At 44.3% G+C, this 23,266-nt stretch overlaps 1 protein-coding gene across 7 annotated transcripts in view; it reads right to left on the bottom strand.

The window, feature by feature from the left end:
- AFDN (afadin, adherens junction formation factor) overlaps positions 1–23,266 on the bottom strand; it is a 175,405-nt gene that overhangs the window by 26,625 nt on the left and 125,514 nt on the right. For all 7 annotated transcript variants that reach the window (XM_064293260.1, XM_064293263.1, XM_064293274.1 and 4 more), the window contains exons 21-27: positions 19,366–19,469; positions 16,983–17,069; positions 3,727–3,792; positions 3,359–3,432; positions 2,773–2,891; positions 1,127–1,321; positions 469–560 (exon numbers count right to left, since the gene is read on the bottom strand). In XM_064293260.1, the coding sequence (XP_064149330.1) occupies positions 469–560; positions 1,127–1,321; positions 2,773–2,891; positions 3,359–3,432; positions 3,727–3,792; positions 16,983–17,069; positions 19,366–19,469 (737 nt within the window). The remainder of the gene's footprint in view (positions 1–468; positions 561–1,126; positions 1,322–2,772; positions 2,892–3,358; positions 3,433–3,726; positions 3,793–16,982; positions 17,070–19,365; positions 19,470–23,266) is intronic.

Below are 23,266 nucleotides of genomic sequence, written 5' to 3'. Positions count from 1 at the left end.
GTAATAACTTTAAAAAAACGTGTTAAAAATCAGTGTTCGATTCCATTCAGAGAATAATGATCAAACATTTATTCTGCCAAGACTTATTAATTTAAAACTAATTTACTTGACTACCAAAAAAAAAAACAAAAAACAAAATCCATTGCCGTCAAGTCATTTCCAACCCATAGCGGCCCTAGAGGAGAGAGCAGAACTACCCCATAGGGTTTCCAAGGCTATAATCTTTACAGAAGCAGACTGCCACATCTTTCTCCCACACAGCAGCTGGTTGAGTTCGAACTGCCAACCTTTTGGTTAGCAGCCGAGCACTTAATCAATGCATCCAAAATCAAAAGATTAAATACTGCAAATTTGTCAACTATGTTCCAGCTAATCTACAGAGTAAACATTTTTTGGGTAACTTAGCCATCCTAGAGGAAGCCTATGTATTTAAGTGCAGTAGGAAGCTTTTCGCTTATCTCTTCAGACCTCAGTGCAGAGGTTTCCAGTAGAAACCGACGTTATCTTAGCTGTTGTTCCCGTGGCATATGTGTGTTTCCCTCCAGGACTAGGGGGCTGGTCTGTTGGACGCAATCAGGAAAAGAAAGTTTAATGTTAAGCAGACAAACAAATGGAATATAACAACGCTCTTTACAGATAACCATGTCGCATTCATCTTCCTACTGTAATGTAAGCGAGGTGTCTAGCTCACAGAGATAAACACAGAGGTGAGGCATCAGGCCTCCCATGTCCACACCACTCCTCGGGGGATCCCAGCTGGAGCAAGTGCTGTGCCTGAACGCCAGGGGCTGGCAAAAGCGGCGGCTGCATGAGCTACCAGTCTCTGTTGCATATTCCTCCTCTTTTTTTCCTTACACCATTATATAAAAATGGACAAGCCATCGACCCTCCTGCTTGCTGGTAGTCTGCTGCCCCTGCGGCGGCTGCCCCTGCTGCAGACACAACCACTGGATCTGCCTAGAGCATGCGCTGAACCATAAGGCTTCCAGCTTGGTTCTGACTCTTGCTGAAGAGCAGCGGTCTCCACGCCCTGCAGCGCCCAGCCTCACTCTGATGGGGACCCATGCAGGCACTGGGATGCAACTGGAGAGAATTTAAAGACAAGAGGACAGAAGGCAACTCTTACTTGCTACGTTGGGACTGGAACGGTGATCAGCCCTATTCTTCATCAGCCTGTCATCGCCCGGCAGTTTCTTTGGTTCGCTGTACTCTGCCCAAGGCAGCTGAGGGCTCTCGGGGGACCCATTCTGAGCTGAATTATTATAGAGCTCAAAACCTTCGCTCTTTGGTCGGGGTTTACCTGAGCCACGGCGATCTGAAACTGAAATCAAAGCACGGTCAAGAATTCATTTGTTAAGAGTTTGTCTTATTTGAATTATGAATTACCCTAATTTTACAATGTCTAAAATTCTCTAAGAACTTGTTATTAGTGTAAGAAATAGGTGGTTTTTATTTAATGGTAAATATTTCCATAGACTCTCCTAAAAACTTTCAAATAAACGTATTTTTTAAAAGTACATTTTCAAAGGCTATTTTCTCATAAACTGAAACTATCTCTTCTAAGTATTAAAACTACTTTTGAAGTTTTTTTTACTGATAGATACTATACTTCCTACACATCCTAAAAAGTAGCTAATTTTTCAGTCTCTCTGGGTCTTATCCTATGATCACCCATCACGTGATGCGTTGTTCAGCTCTCCGTTTATCACTCGGTTTCGTATCCTCTGGCTTTATGACCCTATTTACTACCTACTTTTAACAGCTTCCCTCTTTGATTTCCAACTCTTCACATCCAGTTTGTTTCTTCTAAATGACGTTAAACTAAGAAATCAGACAACCAAAATATGACATTTTGTTATGCTAAAGCACATGCATCACACAAGACACGGCTGTTCAGGTTCCTTTTTTTCCCTAATAAGCATGTGGTTCAGGTGCTCAGATGCCTCTCTGTTAGCTGCCATCAGCAGCTGGCCTGGCTGTGCGGCTCTGACTCCCCGGACTTCTGACTTACGGGGGTGAGGGCTGCCGTGAGGCCCTACCAGAGGGCTGGGCACACGTTCAGCAAAGTGCGTCATTAGGGTTAATCCAGGAGGTATTTCATGATTTCAGAGACAATGTGAGTCGTCCTGGTTTTCTAACCAAGTCTTTAAAAAGCCTTACATTTATATTGACTTTACTCTGAGATTTTTGATGATTTTCAAAACCATGGTTTCCATATGCAAATTACTTTATTCAAGAAACTTTGTTGCTTAAAGTGAATTACATATGACTGGATGTTCATGTCCTGTCTCAGCAAACACAGACTACAGCAACCACTCTCAATGTGCGTGTACCGTCACTCAGTGAAGGGTTCTATACGTTCTCTAAAGCCCTGGTAGTCTGCCTGCTATCAAAGCTGGGAATTATCCACACACGAGTCCACCCACCACTGCCGTCTACTGTATGCCAGGCACATGGAAGCTCACCAGCAACGGGACACTCAGACAGACGGCAGGTTAGCCGGCTCTGAGGGGAGGGACCCCCAGGTCACATGGCCCACATCTGAAGCCTGCTTCTAGCAACCGATAGATAGTATCTTGGGCACCGTATGCAACTGCTCTCATACTCAACTTCCTGATCTTTAAAACTGGAATAATGGTAATACTGACTCCGTAGGTTTGGCTGAGTACTAGAAGAGGCACCGACTGGGAAGTGCCTGGCTTATAGGAAGTGTTCAGTAAGAGTCAGGCATGGCAGCACAGGAGCAGTCAGTTATTTGTAAGGAGTCCTTACGTCTTTGCATCATTGGAGACGGCTGGTTGAGCAGTGTAGCAAGGCCGTGATAAATCGCTCCTTGTTTTGCCACTTCTAATGTCACCACAGAGCTTGTTCTTGTCATGAGTTCTGCTGCCCTAGGAAGAGAGCCATCACAAATGTCAGGAGGGTGTCATCCAGTGTCTCCTGTTGCCACGGTGGCCTATGACCACGGCCGTATCTGGCAGCTTCGCCTGCTCTTCTGGGTGGTACTCTTGACTTTCAGGTAATTTTTAAAGGAAGAAGCAGGCATGCAGGTAATTTAACTACCAAAACCTGAGAACACATCTATTATTATATCAAGAATAATAAGATGACATTCAGAAACTTCAAGAAGTACACAGTATTCTTTTTAGTTTCAAAGAAACTGTTCCAGGCCAAAATACATATTTATAATCTGCTAGCAAATGAAATGTCACATACACTAAGAGTTTTACACTTTAAAAGATGAAAAGAATATGACTTTTCAGCGTTATTTTTCATCTTCCAATTCCAAGATTTAATGCCAAATATCATCAAAAACTGCATAAACTGCAAGCATAGATCGTCAAACAAAAAGTCATACCTCTCCTGAGACAGTCCTACCAGACTCCGCCCGTCCACACTGAGGAGCTGGTCACCTGCAGCCAGCCGTCCGTCCTGTTTACACCCAGAGGGTTGCGTGTGTGTGAGCCCGTGTGTGTGAGCACGTGTGTGTGAGTGTGCGGGTGTGAGTGTGCAGATGGGTGTGCGTTAGGATGTGGGAATAGCAGAGGGGAGAGGGGAAGAACAAGAAAAGGTAGTTAGTACATACTGTACTCATTCTTTCACAAATTTTTTTCTTTTTTAGCAAATGTTACATAGTGTTTCATAACTAAATCTACCAGTGGATTATCTCACACCACTGGTTAAATGCACTACGCTGGAAATTTACATTTTTAAATTTATACTAACCACATCTGCAGCGCCTCCTTTGACAACAGATTTGACATAGATTCCGAGTTTATCCTGACCCGCACCCTAAGCAAAAAGAAGAAACACCACACTGAAAAGGGTGCAGTAGGAAAGACAGCACTCAGTACAGCAGCACCAAACAAAACCACCACACGTACACGGACAGCTGTGACAAAGCCCTGGTTTTTCTTTCTGCGTGCAAATTAGGACGATAAAAACTATATTAATATATCAAAACTGTATTCACAGCATCAACTTTGTATTTGGTAAAATTAAGAAACTAACAAGAAATGTTACTATTTTGTTTTTGAATTAAAAAGAAATACACTCCTGAAGAAAAAAAATCAGTTATTAATTAATCAGTTGATGTTGTTGTTGTTAGGTGCTGCTGAGTGGGCTCCAACTCCAACTCATAGCGACCCTCTATACAAGAGAACAGAACGCTGCCCGCCCCTGCACCACCCTCCCAGCGGCAGGTAGGGTTGAGCCTACTGTTGCGGCCACTCTGTCAGTCGATCTCGTTGACGGTCTCTCTCTTTTTCCCTGACCCTCCACTTTACTAATAAGCATGATGTCTTTCTCTAGGGAATGGTCTGTCCCGATGGCATGTTCACAGGAAGTAAGCTGAAGTCTTACCATCCTTGCTTCTGAGGGGCATTCTGTCTGTACTTCTTCCAAGACAGATTTGTTTGTTCCTCTGGCAGTCCATGGTATATTCAATACTCTTCACCAGTACCACAATTGGAATGTGCCAATTCTTCAGTCTTCCTTATTCACCGTTCAGCTTTCCCATGCATGTGAGGCGACTGAAAATACCATGGCTTGGGTCAGGCGCACCTTAGTCTTCAAGGTGACATCTTTGCTTTTCAACACTTTAAGGAGGTCCTTTGCAGCAGATTTACCCAATGCAATGCATCAGCTCATTTCTTGACTGCTGCTTCCATGGCTGTTGATTGTGGATCCAAGTAAAATGAAATCCTTGGCAACTTCAATCTTTTCTCTGTTTATCATGATGTTGCTCATTGGTCCAGTTGTGAGGATTTTTGTTTTCTTTATGTTGAGGGGCAAACCATACTGAAGGCTGTGGTCTTTGATCTTCATCAGTAAGTGCTTCAAGTCCTCTTCACTTTCAGCAAGCAAGGTTGCTTCATCTGCATATTGAAGGTTATTAATGAGTCTTCCTCCAGTCCTGATGCCCATCCTTCTTCATACAGTCCAGTTCTCAGATTATTTGCTGACCACACTGATTGAATAGGTGTGGTGAAACAACACAACGCTGACCCACACCATTCCTGACTTTAAACCACCAAGTATCCCCTTGCTCTGTCTGAACAACTGCTTGATGAGAAGACTAAAACAGACTTGGAATCCAGAAGGCAGTTTGAGAATGTGCTAAATAGTGAACTAAAAACCACTTTTAATGATATATGCTATTAATCATCTTAATACAAAATGTAATTTACCCTTGTATTTTTATATTCCAATATTTACACAAGGGGAAAAAAAAACCCTGCATGTGGCAAACACTGAAAAGGAAACAGTAGGAGAGAGACGTGCCACCACACGTCGACAAGGCTGGCGGCGGCCGCATGCACGCAGCAGAGCCTTGGCACACGTCGGAGCAGCTCTAGCAGATGGAGTGGTTTCCGGGTGGCAAGGCAGGCAGATACTGACGATGACACCAAGTGAACCAGGACGCGTTTGGACAGATGATGACAGCGCAGTGAAAACAGTGTACAGGATGTGTTATGTTTCTTGTACGAAGTTGCTGTTTGCCTGTTCTTTATCTGGGTCTTATTTGTGAAAGGTTTCCCCCTGCTGTCGAAAGTGTGTGCGTATAGTAATCAGGACTTACTTCCTCTGCATTGTTGTCCTTTACCATACTGTCACTGTCTTGAAACCTTAGAAAACGGATCAAGTACGACGTGACATGTGGCTTACTCTGGAAATACGCTGCGCCTAGGATGGAGTTGGTCAAATGAGGGGATATCTGAGCTGTGCCCTTTTTCAAGTGGCTTTCTTTAGGAACTGTCAGCACGTTGTTGAATGGAAGTGTAACTCTGCGTGGACTAAGGACAGTCAGCAACGTGTACTCAAAGTTGCACTATCGGAAGGTGAGTGTGTTATCTGGTGCGTGTACCATCTGGTACTGCTGGTCCTGTACCAGAAATATCTTCTGTTATTATTATAACAAAGCCTGTGGCAGCCAGAACTTGACGGGGCTGCCTTATTTTTCTGGCAAGTTTTCCAGCTTTGACAGGGTGCAGTCTTTTGTATTGCTCTCTATTAAGAATCCTACCTCACAAATACCAAGAGTTTTCCCTCTTAAACAGGTTTCCCCCTTACACAGGTTCTGGCTCTAGTAGATTTTACTGTACTTGCTTTTTAAACTTTGTTTAGCCACTTAAAATCTGATTATGGCCCAATTCACTTCAAATCCATCCCAAGTGATATACTGGTTTTCTAACAACAACAACAAAAAATCACAATTTACACCACACCACCCCCTAACACAAAAGCAGAAACCCTGGTAGCATAGTGGTTAAGTGCTACGGCTGCTAACCAAACAGTCGGCAGTTCGAATCCGCCAGGCGCTCCTTGCGAACTCTGTGGGGCAGTTCTACTCTGTCCTCTAGGGTTGCTATGAGTCGGAATTGACTCGATTGCACTGGGCTTTCGGTTTTAACAGAAAAGCTAAAAACCCTAAGCATTTCAGCCTATGGCACCAAATGTGCTATTTTAGGAAGCGGTACACGCTGCATTACAGTCAGGTAACGAATAATGAGAAAGCATAGTATTTGACAAATGATAGATATTATTTTCTCCCACGATGAAAATCCATCTGGACTTGCTTATTTTTGCTACGAGAGATATAGATTCAAATAACATGAATCTATATCTCTCGTAGCAAAAAGAGGTCTTCATCTCAGAAAGTTCATGATTATTAGAGACCTCAATTCAAACGAATCACTAGAGTCTAAAATGTCTACTTAAGGTTTTAACTAAAAATAGACTTTAATTAAAAGTCATCAACATCACAAAATAGGCTGTTTTAAAAATATATTCTTAAAAGAGACAGACAGACATGATCAGAAGTAACGTGTCTAGATCTAGAATCTTCTAACAGGGCTTCAAGCTTTGGCTGGCATCTGGACCTTCTGAACGCGGTCCTGGCCTCGCACGATTACCTGGTGAATATCCTCTATTAGCAGACAGCTTGGCCTCCACTTCTGGGAACTGATTCCTAGCCCATCAGCCCCCCACAGACGGCCTGGCTCCAGTGGAAAGTCCTGCTTGCCTTCACTGGCTCCCTTCCACCTCTGTGCTTATTTGAATCCTCCCCTTACTTCAACTGCAGCTCACACTTACACAGGAGCAGTGTGGGTTGCGGATAGAATTGCTGTAGAAAAATTGCAGCTATAATGTCAATTCTTTTACAAAAACTAAATTACAGATGAAAAGCTGGAGACTACAATTACTCCCAGGATCAAATGTCACATTCTCTGCCCAACTATCACATGACCAAAGGTCTTGATCTGGCCACGGCAGGCTTGGTCAGGACTGACGACCTGACCAGGCAGAAAGCAGGACAAATAAGCTCTGTTTCTTCCCTGTTGACCGCCATTGATGCTGGGAGCCATGGACGGACTCTGGGTTCAGTGGTGGCTAGAGCAGCCCAGGCAAATGCTAACAGTTCCCTAAGGTTAACAAGCACTTTCCCCACCTGCCCCACTTCATTTGAACAAAAACAAGAATGCCACAGCCTATGCTAAAAGTTACATAAAACAAAATTTATTAATTTCAGAAAGATGAAATCTCTTAATTTATCTTATTTCTAAACAAGAATGCACAGAACAATCTGGCCCACTAAGAGGGAACTTAGAGAAGATTAATTAAAATAATCTTACTAGCTTCTATTGCGCACACACACACAATATTAAAGCTAACTTTATAGTAAGTCTATTCATTTTCCAATCAAAAAAGGAAAATGAGGTCCAGAAGTTTCAACTTTTTTAGCTGCTACATATAAGTGTGCCACCCAAAACCAAGGACCTTGCCATCGAGTCAATTCTGACTCACAGTGACCCTATAGGACAGAGGAGAACTGCCCCACAGGGCTTCCAAGGAGCACCTAGTGGATTCGGACTGCCAGCCTTTTCGTAAGCAGCCGAGCTCTTGACCACTGCATGACCAGGTTTCCCAATGTATCACATCAGTCACTAAAATAATGTAAATACAAGCTATTTAAGTACTGACACAAGCCCAGTATAGAAGTGTAAAGAAGTAGCTTTTCAGGTGTCGGTAACAAGAAATATCGGACACCCTAAACTACTGCGGAGCTCTGACGGGTTGTTAACCAAAAGGCTAGCAGTTCAAATCCATCAGCTACTCCATGGAAATCCTATGGGGCAGTTCTACTCTGTCCTATAGGGTTGCTATGAGTCGAAATCGACTACAGCAAAAAGTATTTGTTTTTTAAACTGTACTGCAAAATAGTGTAGCCACAAGTGGCTAGTGAACACTGAAATGTTCAGTAAATGTAAAACACACTCAGATCTCAAAGACTCAATACAAAAAACACAATGTAAAATATTTCATCAATAACTTTTACACTGACTACATGTTGAACTGATAGCACTTTGGATTTGCTGGGTTAAATAAAGCATGTCTTTAAAAATAATTTCATTAAAAAAAATCTTTTTACTGTGGTTAGTAAAAAAGTAGAACATTTAAAATTAGATATGTGGCCCACATGCTATTTCCACTGGACAGTACTGCTCTAAAATCGACAGGGTTCACAGTACGTATGTTATTAGTGTCCACAGGTACTAGCAATAAGTTGATAAATACGTAGACGGCTGGGTCAAAGTGAGATCTCACTCATAAAATACAGCACGTATGCTAACTTGCTACACCTTGATTTCAAACCTCGAGAAAGGTAACAAGAGCCGTTAAAACTGAGAGCAGAGTATAAAAGATAAACATACAAAGACTGTGTCGTTTAAAGAATTACTTGTCTAAAAGTACTTAAAATGGTTATTTGAAAAGATATTATTGCATTTTTTGTCTTTTTTTTTTTTTTGCCCAAAATAATTTGCAAAAGAATAATCATAACCATTTAAGATTGCCCATTACTCACTAAATAAATCAGATTTCTTTAAAAAAGAATCTTTGGGAAGTAGTTTCCAGGTACCATGGATTACGAATTTAACTGACTATAACTTTGGGATGAATTCAACAAGCTCAGACACTGGAGTAAATCCTCTTACCACTAACGCAAGTCTCCCCGGAAGCATAAGCGGCACCACATCCACAGAGCTTCACTCGGCGCTTGTGGGCCTCCAACATAACTTAGGAACATCCCAGAATGATCCCCAAAATATACTAGCCAGGTGGTACAAAAGAAAGGCAAATCTATACCCTAAATCCTTTTTAAGAAAACAGCAATTAAAATGAAATGCAACCAAAAATCACTACACGTGTGATCTCAAAACTTTGATCTTAAAATGTTATCTTCAAACTGTGTGTCTTTTCTTGAAAGAGTAAGATGGGGGTTGAGAGGGAGGTGGGACTCATGAAAGAGAGAGGAGAGAGAAGAAAGGGCAGAGCTGGGAGAAAAAAGGTGAAGAAACTGCATCTGAAGCCAACTTGTAGAAAAAAATTATGGAGGGAGATGGTCATAAGCTAAAAAAAAGAAAAGTTACCGAAGAGTAATACAGAGAGAAATACAGCTCCCCCAGCTACACGTTAGGCCCTGGAACTGAGGGGGAACACTCACCTACTAGTGCCTCATGTACTGCTCCCCTGAAGTCTGCTGAGAAAGGGCCAGGAGGAAAGGCTGCCTGCAGCGTCCTGCCCTCCCGGCTGGCCGTGCTAGCCAGCTCTGGGAGGCGGCAGGAAGGGCAGGTGGTCTCACCTCGCGCAGAGGCGCAGCCCAGTGTGGGAGTGCTGTGAGTAACAGCATGGGGACATCATTACAACACGATCCAAAAAAAACGGGCAGCAGGCGGAAGGGCATGCCTCCCACAGCACCAAGGCGAGCCTATTGTTTCAGGCACAGAACATCTGGTTTCTTTAGCTACAGGGTCTGAAACAACAATGAGTTGGCACCACCCAGGAGCTCGGGGATACTGAAGTCGCACCAGGCCTAACTTAGTACAGTGCTCCGGCTTCTTTTCTCAGTGTTTTTAATTGCTTATTTCCAGCCAAACAAGTAGTTCTGATTTCATAAACTGTCAAAATCCAGACTAGGGCTTGAGTAACATTCTGAAGCTGTCTTCTGGTAGGAATTATCTTAACTCTAAAATACCCAGTTGTAAAATTCGTTCTTGCCTACCTGCAGCCACACTGAAGGTATGTGACAGACTGCCCCGACAGGCAGGGTGTGTACCAGTCGCCTCGAGGGGACCCAGCCCTCCGCCCTGTGGCCCTACCTGTGAGACACAGACTAGCAGCATGTCCCCTGACTATAAATGGAGTCACTAGCTGGGGAACCTTCCCTGAGGCCCTCAGCTGGGCTTCAGGAGGTCCACGAATCCCTGAAAATTGTGAGATGTGGGCTGTGTGACTTTCACCAGGGACCACATACAGAGCATCCCCAGATCCTCATGGTGGGCTGAGAGACAGACCCTCAGAGGGGTGGGAGCAACAGGGATGACGGGGACACAGGGGTGACAGGGACAGCCTCCCTCCCTAAGGCTGTATCCTGGATGCCAAGTGGAAGGGTGAGGAGGCCGCTGGACAGGGGCTGCCCAGGAGCCTCTTTACCCAGGTGGGCCCCCCAAACAGCACTGTTCTCCACCTGTCCCACAGAATGAAAGCATGGCAGCTCTGCTCTAGAGTATTCCCATTTTATACCTCTGTTATATTATTTTGACATTGTAGACTGAATTCACTCTTGCACTCAATTCGAGAAATAACACTTAAGCCATAATTATAAAAATAGACAAAAATATTATTCTATTACATAATTTACTATTTTGGAACAAAAATATGAAATACTGCTTCCCGATTCATGAGCACTAGCCATGACGAGCACTGTGTAGTTTGGCACAATTTAATGAAAGTTGCTTTTGGTATTTCCATTGAACAAAGTGTCAGTTACACCAAGTTCTCTGGAACTGACTTCAACAGGAGCCAAGGGTCTCCTGACTTAGGTCCTCAGACCAGGTCTCCCTGCGTGGTAGCAATCAGATGATTAAAGCACAGGGGAGGGAGGTGCTCAGCCCTTCAAAGGACTGAAGTCAGATGATTAAAGCACAGGGGAGGGAGGTGCTCAGCCCTTCAAAGGACTGAAGTACAGCTGGTGGAAGGACTCACCCTGCACGCCGGCAGGAGGCAGACTGGTGAACACCGTCCTCACGCTCTCATTCGCAAGGCGCAAAACTCTTATTCTGTGTTTTAAGCAACTAAGCTTTGAAAACAAAACCAGCATACAATCTAAAAGTACAAACCAGAACATCTCTGCAGCAGTATTTAACTAGCCATTTTTAAATAAAATAGTAAAATACCCTAAGTGCTTTTAAAATTGTCATTTTTATGTTCACTTTCAGGAAAAAAACAAAGGTTTAGAGAAAGTCTACATACAGTAAAACCACCTAATATGCCCAAAAGGAATATGGATATTCCTGCACATACTGTCAGCCAATTAGACAGCAGCCGCTGCTGTTACTGAAGCAGTTCTCACCGTGTTCTAACCAGCAGGATTAAATCTTAGAGTGCACAGGAGCCCTGTATTTTTACAGACCTTAAGAACCTGCAGCATGAAGACAGGGAGCAACAATCATCTGGGTGTGTGATTACAGGCTGCATTACATGGCTGCTTCAGAGCAAGTCAATTATTGACAGGTTTAGGCAAGTGACAGTGGAAGAAAGGCATTCCCCAGAGAGCAGGGAACACCGACAACAGCACCACGGAGAAACTCACCACAGATTCCACTCTGCCGACAACGGAGAACCACATTTTCATCTCGAGGGCTCCAGCAACTTCTCCAACTGGAAAAACCAACGGTCTACCCTCTCGGTCTTCAACAGCAACCCACACGGCCGGGGTTCAAGACCGACCAGCCCAATCCCGAGCTGGCTCAGAGAGACTGTGGCGTTTGTCAACACTCACCAGAATGAGCGCAACATTCAGATCTTACGTAATCAGACGGCTCTGATTTTCATCTACTTTGCCGTTTATTACTCTTTAGGAAGAACTAGGAAAGTAAAAACGGAAGAGATTCTTTGTATTTAAAAAATCCAAACCAAACAGGAAGCATTGTGTTGTCCCGGGGATGAGTAAGAAGTAGCATTCTAAACTTCCCCCAAAGTAGTTTTTTATAAAGTAAACTGCATACACACACTGCTTCCCAATCATCTGGATTTCATAAAACTTAACCACAATGTGGAAGGAGAGTCAGGGAGCTGAGCACCAAAACTTCTCAAGGCTGCAGCAGCTAAGCCACACTAATTATAAAAAAAATCTAAAAAGACTGGGCCAGATACAAAAACCACAACAGCTTATAGAAAAAACAAGCACGCAGACATGGTACATGTTACGGAGGGTAAAATTTAACTACAGAAAGCCCCCAGGCTCTTCTGCAGAAAAAAATTATGACGCGATGCAGCAAGGGATCAAGAATAATAAAAATGACAGATAATGTTTACTGTCTGACTGTTAAGTACCAGTAGTCAGTTGCCATGGAGTTCATTCCAACTCCTGGCAGCTCCATGTATGTCAGGGTAGAACTGTCATCCATAGGGTTTAATGGCTGATTTTTTGAAAGCAGATCACCAAGCCTTTCTGCCAATAACCATCTACACCACCTAGGGATTCCTGATTATCAATTACCAGGTTCAAACTACTTTACGTGACTTCTCTTAATACGGTAGCCTGCTGTTATTGTCATCTTAAAGGCAGAGAACTGAGGCTTCAGAGGGTAAGCAATTTGCACAGGGTCCCATGGCTACTGTGTGGCAGTCAGATCTGCACTGTGGCAGTGATCCAGAGCTCAGGCATCTGACACTGGGCAGCACTGCTCCTAACAGTGCCATGTAGTCATGCAAGCCCTGCTAGAGACGCAGCCAGAGGCAGGCTGACGACTACAGATGGTGTCGAAAGCAAAGCCCCTGGCCCCATATGCAGACCTGACCCTTACACTGCATCCCTGAAAGCAAATCTGTTCTATTATTATAATTTATGTACACCTATGGTATATACCGGGTTGCTACAGGCTGACACTGATTCAAAGGCAACGGGTTTGGTTTTGGTAGGGTACATATCAAGGAGCCCTGGTGGTGCAACGGTTAAGTGCTTGGCTGCTAATGAAAGGTCGGTGGTTCAAACCCACCAGCAGCATCTTGGGAGAAAAGGCCAAGTGATCGGTTCCCGGAAAGAACACACCTAGGAAGCTCTACGGAGCAGGGCAGTTCTACTCTGTCACATGGGGTTGCTGTGAGTCAGAACTGGCGGCACACACTACCACCACAACAATAGTCCATGCGTATCAACTACACAACGACATAGTTATTTCAGCAATGTGCATGAATTATTTCTTTTGCTGCACGTTTCTAGCAACTATCTACTAGGTAACACATTCACCCATTTTGGCAGACAACCCAAATCTCAAATGCGACATGTTCAAAACTGTTCTCTAGAGCCCCACCACGAAAACTGCCCCCTTTCATTCTCCTACCTCAGCAACCCATCTTCAGTAACAGCCTCCACCCACCAGGCTGCTCGAGATGGAACCAGGACTCGTTTTGGTATTTCCCTCTCACTCACTGTATCCAATTCACTAACTGATCCAGGACTGACCCATTCAGCAGATACGACATTAACCCCCACTGTGCACCAGGAACTCAGCCCTGCCCTCAAAGGGCACCTGCTGTAGCAGGGGTCGTGTGCTCTGCACCAAGACAGGCCTGCAGTAGTTGTCGCTTCTCTGCCTCTGCCACTTCCCCGTTGTTAGCCTCCAGCACCTTCCATCTGGGATGCCAGTAAAAGCACGCTTACTAGTCCCTGTGGTTCTACTTCCTTGAATCCAAGCGCCATGAACTTGTGAAAACACATTTCAAAACTGTGCTGACCATATGGCACTGTTACTTAAGCTGCTTCTTCGGCTCCTTGCTTCAGTTGTAATAAAACCCACAGCTTGTCGGGCCTACAGCCACAAGTCCCCACCCCACGCCGGCAAGTAGCCACCTGTGTGTGTGAATAAAGTTTTATTGGAACACAGCCACGCTCATCTACTTGTGCATCGTCTGTAGCTGCTTTGGAGCTACAGTGGCAGAGTTGAGTAGCTGCAGTGCAGACCATATGGCCCACAAAAATTTACAATGTGACCCTTCACAGAAAAGTATGCCGCCTCTTGCTCTCCATGACCTGGTCCCAACCTACCTGTCCAGTCCACCTCAGACAGCTTCCCCTTATGCCCTGGGCTCCAGTCATTGACTCTGGAGAGCTGAGGCTTCCTCCTGCCTGAGGTCTCTGCACAAGCCACCTCCCCTGGGCCTCCCTACTCACCTCTCTAACACCACACCCCTTCAAGTCTCAGCTTCTAAGTCATATCCTCAGAGAGGCCCTCATGGACCTGCACGCCAGTTACAGAGCTGACACATTCACTAAATATCCACACATGGAGAATGATCCACGCTGGCATTTCCTGCATCATGCCTTTTGGCCCAGTCCCTCAGAGGCATGTAGACACAGTCCGCGGGTTACATGTCCTACCTACGTACGATCCATAGTTATGCACCAAACCCTGTAAAACTTACTATATTAAAAATTCAAGGTACATACAGTGGTTCATAATAACGAATGGGTGCTACTTTGCAATACATACCCAAACATTATCGTTACTACCACATAATTATGTTAAAGATGTTTTAGTGTATCTGGAAGTGTTTCTTTAATGTTTTTTATTCACAGAAAGGTACACGATATACTGAGACAATCGTTTGATTGACGTTCGATATAAACCATACCTAGCTGTTCTGACTGACGTACAAATCTGACGTAGTCAGATTTAGGAATGAAACTCGTCTGTAATCCAGGACTGCCTGTACTGACAGGTGAATGGACTGCTCAAGGTTACTGCTATCCTTGGTGGGAGAAGAAAAGAACTTTCACCAGATAAAAAATAACATTCATGAGCGTCAAATCCACACTTAGTCTCATTAAATCTGTTTGTTGTATAAGCTAATACATTGACCATCTTACTCATAACTAAACTTGGATTCTCTTTCAAAAACCACTTTTTAATGTTTCTTCTGGTTTTAATTTATGGAGTAAGACCTACGAAAGCTGGAGCCCATATAAGGCGGAAACCTGTTAAGAGAAGGAAAACTCAAATATTTTCCATTAACGGAGAGCAATAGAAAAGTGGTAAGGCTGCACCCTGTCAAAGGCGGAAACCTTGCGAGACCTGGAAAAATAAGGCAGTCCCATCAAGCTCCAGCTCTCACAGGCGTCAGTGTACATACTATCCACTGTGGAAAATATTTTAAAAAACCAGAAACAAGAACAAAATGAAAATCACTTCTATGCTGGGGAGGCTTCCCCTCCTCCACCTTACAGATGGCGCGTGTTTGTGTCCCCGGGAAGGGGAGGAACAGGCACCTCTCCAGCCACCCCAACCAACTACCGGGAAGGGGGCTGGCTTTCCGTGATTGTGACACAAGGATTGTGAAAAAAGGATTGTGACACAGGGCCAAGAGAATGAGCAGAAGCCTTCCCCTTCCCTCCAGCTGTACAGGTGACCGGGGTGGGGAGGAGTGCTTGGTTCTGTATTCACAGACCGCTGGAGACGTACACATCAGCCATGCTGGTCAACCTGGCTTTGACTGGTGAAAGTTCATCTTCTGATCTATACCTAACTCCCTCTTCTGTTACAATTCCCCATTAAACCCCAAAATCCCAGCTAGAAATGCTGTTAACATTGTTATTTCCCAGCTTTTTCTGCTACACATCTCTTTTTAAGTGTCTCTCTTGGTATAAGATACAAGAAAAACACTAAAGATGTAAAGATAAAAAAAAGTGGAAACTTACAGCCTATTTTTCGTTTAACCTCAGGAAGATACAATAGGAACTCGATATTCTCTTCTGAAATAAATACTATTTTAACATTTAGCCACAAGCTTATTCTAATATTGAGAAAAGTTTTTATGAAGTTCCAGTTTTAAAAGTACTATGATATCCTAAAGTTGTTCCCCTGTGGACTTCCAAGTTAGGTGAAGGGGAGTCAGCGACTGCACCATACAGACACCAAGCCTCTCTCCTTAGCACAAATCACAAGTATGTTTATAATAGCAAGGATTCAGAGGTCATTTGTGTTTTATAACAAACTACTTTCTACTCAATATACACAAAGGTAATTTTGGAAATATTGCATCTGTCCTCTCATGCTTCTTTTTATGTCAACCCGCTCCTTCCGCCTGGGGGAGATGAGGACTGTTATGGGAAGGACTTCCTCATTTTCACTGACCCTCCACTTTACCAACCATGATGTCCTTTTCTAGCCATCGATGACATGTCCACGGTAAGCAAGCCGAAGCCTCGCCTCCTCGCTTCTAAGGAGCATCCTGGCTGTATTTCCTCTAAGACTGACCTATCTGTCCTTCTGGCCTGCACGCTGTATTCAATACCACAGTTTGAGCACACTGACTCTGGGTCAAGAACTTGACATGGGCAGTTTTGTGTCCACTGCCACAGACTGGAAGGTGAAGGGACTCGAACACCAAGAGCTCCTGGAGGGTGGCCCCAAAATCTGTGCTACCAGAACCAGAGGCAGCCCAGGAGAAGAAGGCAATTTCCAGAGCTCCACTCCCTGCCTTCTGGAGAGAACAGCCGGGGATTGGGACCAGAAATCTCTGATTCTTATCTGCATGAAAGTTGGAAAAAGGGTCTCTCAGACCCAGCCGCTGATGCAGTTACGGATCTGTTTTTCTGATTCCAGCAAACCAAGCAGTTTTCTAGGGAGCCGGTGCTTCTTCCCATTTTGACGATGCCTTTCCACCGCCTGTCTGAGCACCAGCTGCTCAGCCTCAAGGCGTCACTCACTCCGACTACATTTTCAGAGGAAGAGATCACCTCTCACCTCACTGAGCCTAAACACAGTGGTTCCATTCACCAACACTATTCCTCTCCTCCCACAAAAACAAAACTGAACATGCATCTCACCAGGCGGTCCAGTACTCCCACACAACTCAGCTCTGAACGAGGACCGACTTAGCGTTCAGAGGACAATTTACACATCACGGTCCTGTCCTACCTTTGCTGCGACAATGCTAAGGCCCATTCCGTTCTGCTTCTTGAGGGTCACAGTGATTACTTCAGGTTCCTTCCTCAGCGGCTGGGCCTAAAGGAAGGAAACAAAGATTTATCTTATGACTGAAAGGAAGAGCTTCTATGTGGTTAGCTGACTTATGATCTACTCGATCATATTCAATGCAGTGAATGGGGAAAGAAAATGAAAAAGGGCAGGAGAGGAAAACTGTAAAAAAAAAAAAAAATCAAATAATACGCATAATTTTCATGTATTACTCTGGTAAACTAAATATCAATACTCTTGACTCAGAGAGTCTTGAAGGCGAAGCTAATCACAGATGCTATTAAAGTATCATTTGAGGAACTTAATTTATAAAACAAAAACTGAAGTTTAATTGGAGCCCTGGTCTATTGTTAAAAAATCTGATCATAAAGACAAAATCCAATTTTACTTTGTTACCCTTCAAAACAAATAACCAAGTTTTTTTTTTTTTTTTTTTAAAGAGGTTTAACTTTATTTTATACTGTGAAGGGTAGCAATAAATAGTCAAAACAGAAATGATCTAACGTCTTTGTCTCTTGGGAAAATGCAAGTTATTTTAAATAGAATAAATAAAACAACTACGGGACTGGTGCTACAGTATCCCGACTTCTCTGTTATGATGTAAACGCCACTTGGCTGGAGAGTCAACCCAAAGTTACTAAACTACAGCCCATTCTGCAACAGATTCCTCAGACTGAGAAGGTGAAATAATCCTTTGAAGTTTTATCATATATGCATGTCATACCTCATGCCAAAGAGTCAACAAAATCAAAGAAGAACATCAGCAGGACACACATACTAAGGATGAAGTTCATTAAATAAATACATGAGCATAAAGGCACACTGCCCAGGAAGTAATCTTTACGGGCGCTGTCAATCTACAAGGAAAAGGGCTGAAGCCTGTGAGAGAGTATTTTGAAGGAGATGACATTATCATTAAAAAAAAAAAAAAAAAAATCAAATCTGAAATCTCCTGAGGAATCTGTGAATAAACTAGCAAGATAAAGAATGAGCAATTCCAGCTAAGAAGGGACTTGGTTCTTCCATAAAATTAGAAGTTGTTGCTATTACTTGGATTCTGATAAACAACAGCTAGTAAGGTTAATAAAAAATATGGGAGGTATGTGCACTTTATCAGTAGGTTAAATGTGATCACATACTGGTAACAGAACAAACACCAATTAATTCAACTTTCGGAGAGGGACATGATGCGTGCTCAAATCTAAGTATAGTAGCAAGCAAAAATAAATGAATGTCTTTTAATTTAACATACAAAACATGCCCTACAGTCTTCGTCATCCATTAAGTACTGCCACCCTGCATCATCTATGTTTTCTGGGAGATCAGGTAGTAACAGGCACATTCTTTTGGTCGCCTACTGATTAATAACTTAGGATGGCACAGGCCAAGCCTTTGGAGCTGCAGAAAACTTCTGAGTTGTTTTCACATTCTAGAATCCTTAAATCCTGGCCCTGGTGCGCACTGGTCTATTTCCATTCCTTCTCGGAATAATGGACAGGTGATTAAACTACCACCAATCACACCTGACAGACTGAGCCCTCTCCATATTAACCTGGACTCATGTGGCAGTATCTGCTTGCTCTTTTGAACTGTTAAGTGGCTTGAAAGATAAAAAAGGCATTTATACTATACTGTTAAAGGTATTGTTTTTTTATTAAAGGTAAGTGAGAAAGAACAAAGATTAAAAAGGAAGAATTTCATTTGTTTATATCTTCCCTGGGCTGATATGATGTTAAACAAAGACACATGAGTGTTTGCAGTACAAGTCAAATTGGAGCTGACATCCCTTTCTAAAACACGGAAAAGCATCATTTTTTCTCTAAAACTTTCTGTAGGAAGCAAAATAGACCTTTGTTAAAGTTTATGAAGCCAGGTAATACTGTGACTTATCACTCTTTCAAAAATAAATACAACATAATCAGTAAATGACTTGACATATATTTAAGACAAGGGAGAAATAATTGTAAGGAAAAATACTTTTGCCAAAGAAAAATATTTTCCTAACAGACTCTGATAAGGCTGCCATATTAATGGACTCTGAAAATATTGCATTAAGGCAGGTGTAACTATGGGTACAGACATTCCTTTTTTAAAAAAGTACCATCTGTTTATAGATCAGCCTGTGCAGACATGGTCTAAAATGAGGGGGAGAGGAGAGTATATACACACCCACAGACATACACAGACACACACACAACATGTACATACATCATGGGTTTCAGATTCCTGTGTAAAAACAGGCAAGGATAATTTAAAAATTCCCCATCAGTCCACCTGTCTTCCTCCCCGTCATCCCCCCACCTGTCATCCTCAGGATACTTACCAGCTCTGTGTTCTCGCGCATCAGGTGACTTTCATAATCCGCACCTTCAAAATAGATGGTCCAAGTACCTGGTGAGCGCAGATGCGGGATCAGCCTGCAAAATCCTGAGGAGACAAGGGGGTCAGAAGAATGAAGAGGCGCATATGCCCTACCTGGCCTTCCACGAGAAGGCGGGGTCGATAACCGTCTGCTTATTATCCAGTGACAACACTTACTTTTCTTACCCTAGGCCCCTTATTTCCTCCGAGGGCTGAATTACCAGACATTTAAAGTTGTGACTCTGTTTTGCTCTCATATGGTTCCAACAGAAGGCAGAAAAGCAGAACTGGCTTCGCCCTCTGCTGTGCTCCAGAAGCACCTCTCTCTCCCTGAACTGCGGGGAACTGGCCTCGCCCTCTGCTGTGCTCCAGAAGCACCTCTCTCTCCCTGAACTGTGAGGAACTGGCCTCGCCCTCTGCTGTGCCCCAGAAGCACCTCTCTCCCCCTGAACTGCGGGGAACTGGCCTCGCCCTCTGCTGTGCCCCAGAAGCACCTCTCTCCCCCTGAACTGCGGGGAACTGGCCTCGCCCTCTGCTGTGCTGCAGAAGCACCTCTCTCTCCCTGAACTGTGGGGAACTGGCCTCGCCCTCTGCTGTGCTCCAGAAGCACCTCTCTCTCCCTGAACTGTGAGGAACTGGCCTCGCCCTCTGCTGTGCCCCAGAAGCACCTCTCTCCCCCTGAACTGCGGGGAACTGGCCTCACCCTCTGCTGTGCTCCAGAAGCACCTCTCTCTCCCTGAACTGCGAGGAACTGGCCTCGCCCTCTGCTGTGCTCCAGAAGCACCTCTCTCTCCCTGAACTGTGAGGAACTGGCCTCATCCTCTGCTGTGCTCCAGAAGCACCTCTCTCCCTGAACTGTGAGGAACTGGTCTCGCCTTCTGCTGTGCTCCAGAAGCACCTCTCTCTCCCTAAACTGTGAGGAACTGGCCTTGCCCTCTGCTATGCTCCAGAAGCACCACTCTCCCCTTGAACTGCACTGTGGTTACTTCCCATCGGGTCTGCCCATGCCATGGGTCCAAGAGCTCCTCGCCAGCACTCAGAGGACGTGTTTAGCGGAGGAAAACGTGAGAGGGGACCAGAGGAGGGCGCTGACAGAGGATGTCCGCCCACAATTAGGTCACACACATGATTTTACAGCCCCTTCTGCAAACTCTCTTACGAGTCACCTTCATTTATTCTTATAAATAAATTTTAGAATCATAAAGTTCTAAAGATTACCTTTAATATTTTCATTGGGGACAAATGACATCTTCATAAAACTAAGCCCTTCGAAAAACACTAGGTTTTATTTACTCAAATCTGACTTTTTCCTCAGTAATTTTCTGACCAAGTCGTGTCACATAGGCCTTGCACAATCCTGTTGCGTTTTCTCAAAGTGGCCCCTTCCTACCATTGTCTACAGACCCTAGGCAGCAGTCTCTCTAGGCCTCACAGAGCGAGAACAGGAACAAGGGCGTGAGCACGGGGACAAGCGCGTGAGCACATGGCGTGAGCAGGGGGACGAGGGCGTGAGCAGAGGGACGAGGGCCTGGGGTCTCTGTGGCACTGGCTTGTCCTCCATCTGCTCTATGTCTCATCAGCAAGTATGATTCTGACTGTTATGTTTAGACAGCCATGAGGTCGTGCTTACAAAAAAAAACAAGTTATCAAAAATCACATTCAGTTAAAATAAGGATATAAAGTAATTCTGCTTAGTTCTTTTTTTTGTTAAGTAAAAATTATTGTTTCAACCTACTTTCTTTAAAATATCATCTACAACTTGCTTCTCTTTCATGTTTTAGGGAATCAAACATTAGCAAGGCTGCAATTTCGCCACTTGCAGATGATCTTCTTACTTTGACAGTCAGGTCTCCTACCAAGCCCTGAGCCACATTGCAGAGCCCTATCATGCCATATTAGCTTAAGAAGCGCACTTGCGAGCAGGTCTGAGTCTATGCTGCCTTTATGGTCTTCTCCACAGAACTGTGCAGGACAAAAAGCAAATGGAATGCAAGCCAAGAGCACATAGTAGTTCTTTAATAAAGAACTGAGTGTGAAGAATTAAAATGCTGATGTCATACAGGAAAACACCCTTTTCTTTCTAAGTCCTTTAAAGGCCTCACATGCTAGGCTGCATGGACTAGTATCACCTCACACGTATGTATAATGGGCAATGCCACGGCTATGATGAAGTATCACATGCGAAACAAGATTAATCATTCGCCAGTGCCTAAGGGGCGTCACCCAGAAACTCAGTCATCAAGTCAAGCCCTCACTGTTTCCGATTCAGCAAACATCTACATTGTGGCACACATCACAGAACTGCCCGGTGCTTTTGGCACATTAGTTATACATATGTGCAAAGCACTATTGCAAGTTAGTCTTCCCGTATGTTCATTTACAATGTATTCATTCAAAAAACATTTACTGAGCACTTAGCAAGCAACAGGCACCACGTTAGGACAGAGGAATACGGGAAAGCAGCAGCACAGACAAGCCTCTCGTGAAGCAACTGCTAGTCCAGCATGAAGCAGACACATGAAGACGCTCCATGCGCCATGTGATGGGCAGCATTGCAGAAGTACGGACGAGTAACTGAAATACCCATGAAGAACAAGGCTGACGCCTGGGGAAGGGTGTGTCCAGCGTGAGGAAGGGGAGGGGTTTCAAGAGGAAGTGGCTCCAGACTGGAGTTTAAGAAAAGAAATGGTGGGGCAGAGAGCTGCTGGAGCAAGAGCACGGGCACGCAGCTCAAAGCTCCACCTTGATAAAGGTGACACGTGTGACCCTCAGGGGGAACTGAGATGGGGGGTGGCCTCATGCTCCCCAGCGGTGATGAGGACGAGTTCCCAGCATGAGAGCCCTAAACAAGCCAGCTTAAAAGGTCTGATGGCTGTATGGAGGGTGGAGGGGAGAGTGGAGAAGTTGGCGAGAAGAACTGAGAAGACCACCGATGCCAGCGGTGACTAGCATGACACACGTGTGCGTAAAATGCATGAGGCGTGTTGTTGACGGGCTTGGTCTCTGGTTTGCTGAGACGGTATGCTGCAGACCTTTAAACAGCCCTGAGGGGTCACGGAACTGCCCACTCAGCAGCTCCAACTACTGCCCTGGGACCACCACTACTCTGGCACAGAGTTCCCGCATGCCCACGCCCGCCTGGCCAGTGGCTGTTGATATGCAGGGCACCAGTCCAGGCCACTAGAGCAGGACATAAGGCTCAGGATGCTCACTGCCCAGCCAAACCTTTTCTGGAACTGTGCTGCAGAGCTGGGCCTCTCGTCCTTTCACTGGAGCCAGGCCCGCCCCAGGACCAAGTGCTCCCTTCCCGTCCCTGCTGCCTTCTCGTCTCTCATGTGCATCCAATCCTGTCTCGGCATCTGCTTCTCTGAGGGCCAGAACCAAGACCAGAACCACCTAAATCTGGTGAGGGCTACAAGGACAACCACATCCTTTGTTCTGCAACCAACACCATCTCACTAGAAGAAGCATCCTTTGTAAAACGAATTTTTTAACTACCGTTTATTTACAAAGCATGCACACTAAACTTATGTATCTAAGACCTTCATTTTACTATTATTATTTATTATTTTTTAAACTAACATCTAAACCTTGGGTATATTTTCTACTCATTTGAGCTATTCTCCACACTGCAAAAAGCAGCAGAGAGGGAACGAACTGGTGTAATTCAAATGCTCATGCTTTAGGAATAACTGCAGTATTTTCATTAAATTTTCTCCGCAATAGACATCAACAAGAAAACGTATCAGAGATTATGAAACAACGTTTGTGAAATCAGCTGTGCTTAAACTCCGCAGAGCTGTAAAACCTTTCAAACATAAAACGAGTCCACGGAGCTTATAATATACTTGAGGTCCGACACA

Source organism: Loxodonta africana, chromosome 1 (assembly GCF_030014295.1).
Source record: "Loxodonta africana isolate mLoxAfr1 chromosome 1, mLoxAfr1.hap2, whole genome shotgun sequence".
Lineage (NCBI taxonomy): Eukaryota > Metazoa > Chordata > Mammalia > Proboscidea > Elephantidae > Loxodonta > Loxodonta africana.
The sequence above is the reverse complement of the archived record's forward strand: the minus strand, read 5'-3'. Positions and strand labels throughout refer to the sequence as shown.